We start from the raw sequence: 6,000 nt of genomic DNA, 5'->3' as shown, positions 1-6,000 counted from the left end.
ACTGGAGGCACATAGGGCTGTGATGGTATTGTTTTTGTCAATCCTAGTTCACATTGTCAATCAATTCCAGTCCATTGCTTCGTTCTGCGAGCGACAAAGGCTATGAGCACAAGCTCATATATCTGTAAGCAAAGGGTTTAGTTCGAAGTAGTGAAAGACGAGAGGAGATAAAGGCAGTGGCGAGCCTTTTATTAATATGCACATCACCACTGAAACACAGCTGGCCTGCATTTATCTAACATGCTGTTCAATTATTATAATGAAACATGTCTTTAATGAAAGGGTTTGGGCACAATAGACGTTTTTTAAGCAGTATTATTCTTTCTCGCCCTTCGTCTGCAGGCTGTAGAGGGACTAACAGCTTCCAGTACGCAGTGGTCCTCGTTCCTTACAACCCTTACAACACGCGTCTTACAGCAAAATGGTCAGGAAAGGTACATAAGCCAGATGGGGCGCTGTGGCGTTGGTTTTTAAGAATACAGAGCATGCAGTGATTGAAGGAATTCAAGATGTTGAAAGTATTTGGTGTAAAATAAACTTTTATAATGCTCATAATGTCATCTGCGCTGTTTATAGACCTCCGTATGTTCCTATTTAAGTTTTAGAAGCAGTTCGTGACTACCTTACACTCTCAAGAAAAACGGGTGTAAAAGGGTGTATCGTTACACCCTTTGTCCCATATAATACACCCCAAAACTTCAATTCGACGTACAGCGCCCTATACTCGAACAGACGGCCCCACAGTTTACGAGGGGCTTAATAGCCGTGTGGTACGACTTATTAAAATAGCTAATGTACGTTTTACTGATAACAAAAAAAATAAATAATCGGGGTTTTCTTGGCACTACTGTAAAAACTCGGAGTTGTTTTTATGTAGTATTTGATACGTACTTTAGCTATTTAAAAAGTTATATTGCACCGTTATCAAGCCCCTCATAAGACTTGGGGCCATCTGTTCGACTATAGGGCTCTGTACGTTGAAACGAAATTTTGGGGTGTATTATTTGGGACAAAGGGTGTAACGATACACCCTTTTACAGCCTTTTTTCTTGAGAGTGTAGTAATAACATTAAACTAGGAACATGACTTATTATTGCCGGTGATTTTCACATTCCTAGAATACATTGGAATGAGTTTGACGTGGGAAACGTAAATGTAAGTCATTGCGCAGTTCTACTCGATATTGCATTTGACAATAGTTTGACACAGGTTGTCACGGGTAACACTCATGAAGTTGAAAATACCAGTTCAATGTTAGATATGATATTTTCAATCAGTAATATATCCAAGCACGAAGTGTCTCTTCACGATGGCACCTCCGTTCACGAGTTGGTATCTTTATGTTTCAAAACTGCTAAAGGTCGCAAGGAATCAAACTGACCTATTCACGTGCCTGATTGTTTTTGTTTTTAAAGCGGACGACGGGGGGTCTATGTGCTTGAATAACTTGAGCTGTTATTTGATCATTTAGCAGCTTTCGATATTTTTGAAAAAATTTTCTGTTCCAGGGATGTTGGAAACCAGAAAAGAAAAGGGTCTGAACTGTCCGTAATCACCCGAGAGATTACCTAACTGAAACAGAAAATCAAACGTAAGTATCGCAGAAGAATAGAAAACGAGGAGGAGTTTTCCGAACTTTCATGTCATCTAAAAGAAAAGCTGGTTACAGCTAAGAATGACTACTTTTCTGAAACTGTGCCAAATGCTATAAAACATGCACCGGAAAAAACTTTGCCGTCACTTAGCACCTCAGAGAGAGCGATTTTAATACATTCTTCAGAATGATGAGGTTATTGCAGATGCAAGAGACACAGCTAATAATTTTAAAGACTATTTTCAGTGTTAACACGCACGGTACTCTCTTAGAGGATTTGAGGTTTAATACGACACGTAGTATTATCAAAGATTTATTTATCATTGAGATGGGGGTATTTCCCCACCTACTAAATACAGATATAAGGAAGTCCATAGAATAGGACAGAATACGAAATGAGTTCTTAAGAATTAGGTATCCTGGGCTCAATCGCCACGCCTGCCCGCTTCAGTCTGAATAGGCCGTGCGGTCGTGTATCATTCTTGCCGTCCTACGTGATGCACGTTATAGACCCCAGTCGTATTCCACTGGTCAAATTGCTCATCTACTGCACAAACACCAGGCGCACCTCGGGGTCAACTAACTTCCCACTCTCTATACACAAAGCACAGTGTTTTCAGACATTTGCCCCCCCCCCCTGGCTATACACCGGGTGCGGACTACGTACACTGCGGGTAATACACGTTTGCTAAAAAGTAAAAAAAAAATCTCAAGAAGCGGGCAAGTCTCACGCACTTATTAACCGATGAATTATTGATCCAGATTATTGAAATGCCATTCAGCAAGAACAAGAGCAGCCCTCTTCCTGCTTTGTGCGTGCATGTCGTGATTTGATTTGGAAACATCGCCGCAGTCACCGCTGTGTAACGATAACAAGCTTCGAATTATCGGCCTTCGTTTTTGTCTTTGTTATATAAAGACAACGCGGAATTCTAGTTACGCATTAGCGGGTTTCAACAGACTCATGCCTGACTCAATAACTGTTACCACACCTTGTGAAAAAAATGGTACAAGTAAACAGACGTTTCAGCCAAGTGACGTATATTTGTAATCCTGTTATTATTACCTAGCAACAACAATTTGCTCAAAGCAAAGTAAAGAAAGGAAAACAATTATTTTGACATAATGATACTATGATTTAGTCGCCTTTTATTTAAGAGCGGGAACATTGACTATGAATTGACACTTTATATCCTAGCGTTTGTTTAAATGTAAGAATATATTAATCGCTTAGAAAACATTGTGTAAGAATTGAAAAAATCAATGTGTGTTCTGTTTCTTGCTCATACTTTGTACCACTTATTGTGTATTTTGTTTTGAAAGGAGTTTTAAGGTTAGGGAGATGAAATAGAGTTGCCACCATTCCACCATGCCGTAGCGTGCGTGCGTTAGACCTGTAATGCCAATTCTTGAAAACCGAAAATAGCCTTCAGCGGCTACTTCTGGAAGCATCCTACATTGGCTACCTTGCGCTGGGCTTCTCGAAGTCACAATGCCAAAGTGGCGAAGTAGTTTGGTGGCTCTATCCCGAGTGTTTTAAATCACTTTAGAAAGGCGGTTTTGAGATCAGAGTGAGAAATCAAACAAGAGACAGCGATTAATCTTGGCATGGTGAAGAAGTACGCCGGGGTCAGACTGCCCTCTTATTTCATGACAAGGCAGAAGTGAAATGAAGGGAACGAAACGCAAGGACATGTGATACGCCAATAGGGAGTTTTTGTAGATCGTTTCCGCTGTCCCGCAACGCTTTCCTCAATCCGCTACGATGCCCGGAACTCTACAGTCAAAGCCATCGGCTCGCAGGCGCAGTAGCGGCTTCTTCGTTGCGGAGGGTCTGGCGGAGGGGGAAACGCGATCTACGAAAACTCCCTAATATTTAGTTGCACGGTAAAATATGCGGCGGCTTGCACGTACGGAAGTGGAATAACGCAGAAACTTCTTTGGTTACGCTTACCCTAGTCTAAATCAATGAAGAAATTTTTTTTTCGCGGAAACGCACAATATTGTTTTGTTATCGATGTAAACACTGTAATATACACAAGTAACATGATGTTCAGGGGTTTCACACTAATTCAGATAAACCATCGCCTTCAGAAAGAGGCGGCCCTTGTCCAATGTATATCTCGGAGAGTCATTCCTCAACATCAGGAGTAGAATTGCACCGGAGGAGAGCTTTCACACAATCTTGTCTCTACTGTCCACAAGATAGGATAGTCAGAGTTTCGGTCAAAATGTTTGCTCCTGACAGATTGCACTATCTCGGTCAATATGAGATACAACGCTGAAAGATCGCGTTCGTGGCAATCGTCGATGGCGCCGCATTCGACAAAGCTTCACCGGCTGTCCAGCTTTCACCAGATCGATCCACGCGCTGTCTTCACCATGATTGGAGTGAATCACATACGACATCAGGTTCAGTGCACAAACCCGTTGGACACCTGGTACTGCTGTGCGTCCACAATGACGCTCGTGTAGCCCGCACTTTGCCTGCCGGACGCTGTGCCCGCGGCGGTCGACGGCAGCTCCACCGGTTCGTGCCTGTACGGCTGCGCAGCCAGAGGCACCCTCTCGCACGCCGGCAAAAGGAACCGGCCGCCGTCGAAGGACGCCACCGCAGTAGCCGCAGCCACGTCTCCGCCACTCAACCTCTGCCCGTAGAGGGCGAACACGTCCACGGGGGGCTCCAGCGCCTCGTACGCATCTACGGCGGCTTTGAGGAGTCCGGGAGGATCGTCGGCGACGGTCCTGTGGTACGCCGAAGTCGATATGCCGGGGTCTCCGGGACTGGCCTCGTGGTTCAGCTGCCGGACAGGCGTGGTAGGGGACACCGAGTTGGACTTGCTCGCCGGGGATTCGACGTCCGCAGTGCGGCTGGAGTTGGGCGAGCGACGAGATGTGCCCTGGGACGGCAGCGTGGGCAGACCTTCCAGGTCGGACTCTGAGAGGGTCGAGTCGGAGTGGGTGCTGAAGGGCCGGTGCTGGAAGAGAGATGCGTTGCCGGGACTCGACACCAGGTCTTGCGCCGAACCGCTGCTCCGCGAGCAGGAAGACGAAAGGGCATCCTGTGGACAGAATCACGGAGCCGGTCATTTGGTGGGCTAAAGTACGACCAGTGCTTATTTATCGGCCTAGTTTATATTGTTACGTTCGATGAAGCTGCTCGAATAAGATGGGCATCCCATGTCTGAGTGCCTGATTGGCTAACACATGTCCTCCTTTATATTATTTTCATGGCAGTTTGAATAAGGGCAGTAAATATGCACATTGGACTTAATTCCTCAAATGAAACGGGCATTGCATTTATGAGTGTTTGATCGGTTGACATGCGTTCAATAACCTTCGTTATTTTCCTTCAAAACAAGTTCGGATTAGACAACAAAATCCGTAAATTGTCCATATTTTGTTCGTCTGAAAGTATATTTTTAGCTTTCGCACATTCGAAAAAAAAAAAAAAAGAACTTTAACTTAGGATAATTGAGATACAACGGCATCGAAAAGAGAAATAGAGTAAACAGAAAAAGTAATATATTAATGTGAGTCACGGTCAAACTATTAAAATGCTCATTTATGTCTCGTACTTTAGCGCCTTAAGTTTGGTACCCAGCATGTAGTAGATACTTACTGAGTACCTAGCCATCACCTAATAAGGACAGAAATCGGACGACGGCACGCGGTCGAACAGTAAGCAGAAAACGCGTCGGATACCTGCCGCGTGTATTGGTAGAGGGCGCAAAAAGCATAACTCTCGCAGAGAATCTTCGGTTAGAGCGCCTAGATTAAACAGAGGGTCCAACTTAAACTGTGGGGAGCGTCTGCAATTCAATGGCGGAGGCCCTCTGCGGAGATGGGTAGCAGTTATGTACGCATGGGCTGCGTTGTCAGTGCCAAGAGGAAATGCAAGCGGAAAGGCGGAGAAGTTTGCAGACAATGAACGCTCTTGCCACCGCCTCGCAGCTGGTATTGCAAAGGTGGTCCATGAACCACGTGACTCCTATCGAGCAGTCTGAAACGCAGTGTAATATAGGCTCTCTACCCTCGGTTAAGTGTGGTTCGTACTGCTCAATTTGGTCACGTAGTTTAGGGTCGCGCTTACAGCACAAGATACCAGGAGGTGGCGAAGGCGTATATCTTCAATATCTTCTGTTTCAAGAATAGAAGATCGACCAGTAATTCACGCAGTCCACTGCGCAAGTGACAAATGATGCGGTACATTCTGGATATCGTGATTTTTATTTGACATTTCCAGTGATGCAACGAAATAGTTGAAACATTGGCTGAAAATTACTTTAAAGCACTCCTCGCAATTATAACAATCCTGCTTTCGGCTCAGAAGTGTGCCAAAACAAAATAATATTGCTTTTCCAATTAGCGTTATTTCGCGATTTTTATATATCTGAATAAAACTA

At 44.5% G+C, this 6,000-nt stretch overlaps 1 protein-coding gene across 2 annotated transcripts in view; it reads right to left on the bottom strand.

Moving 5' to 3' along the window:
• Positions 1-2,242: 2,242 nt before the first annotated feature.
• Positions 2,243-6,000, bottom strand: part of LOC8039240 (single-minded homolog 2) — a 135,643-nt gene continuing 131,885 nt past the window's right edge. The window contains exon 11 of one of the 2 annotated variants that reach the window (XM_042292073.1): positions 2,243-4,656. In XM_042292073.1, the coding sequence (XP_042148007.1) occupies positions 4,009-4,656 (648 nt within the window). In that variant the 3' untranslated portion in view covers positions 2,243-4,008. The remainder of the gene's footprint in view (positions 4,657-6,000) is intronic. The other variant, XM_042292074.1, reaches the window with a different exon arrangement.

Source organism: Ixodes scapularis, unplaced genomic scaffold, assembly GCF_016920785.2.
Source record: "Ixodes scapularis isolate PalLabHiFi unplaced genomic scaffold, ASM1692078v2 PGA_scaffold2__306_contigs__length_199485367, whole genome shotgun sequence".
In the NCBI taxonomy this organism is placed as follows: domain Eukaryota; kingdom Metazoa; phylum Arthropoda; class Arachnida; order Ixodida; family Ixodidae; genus Ixodes; species Ixodes scapularis.
This window is presented reverse-complemented; position numbering and strand designations above follow the sequence as displayed.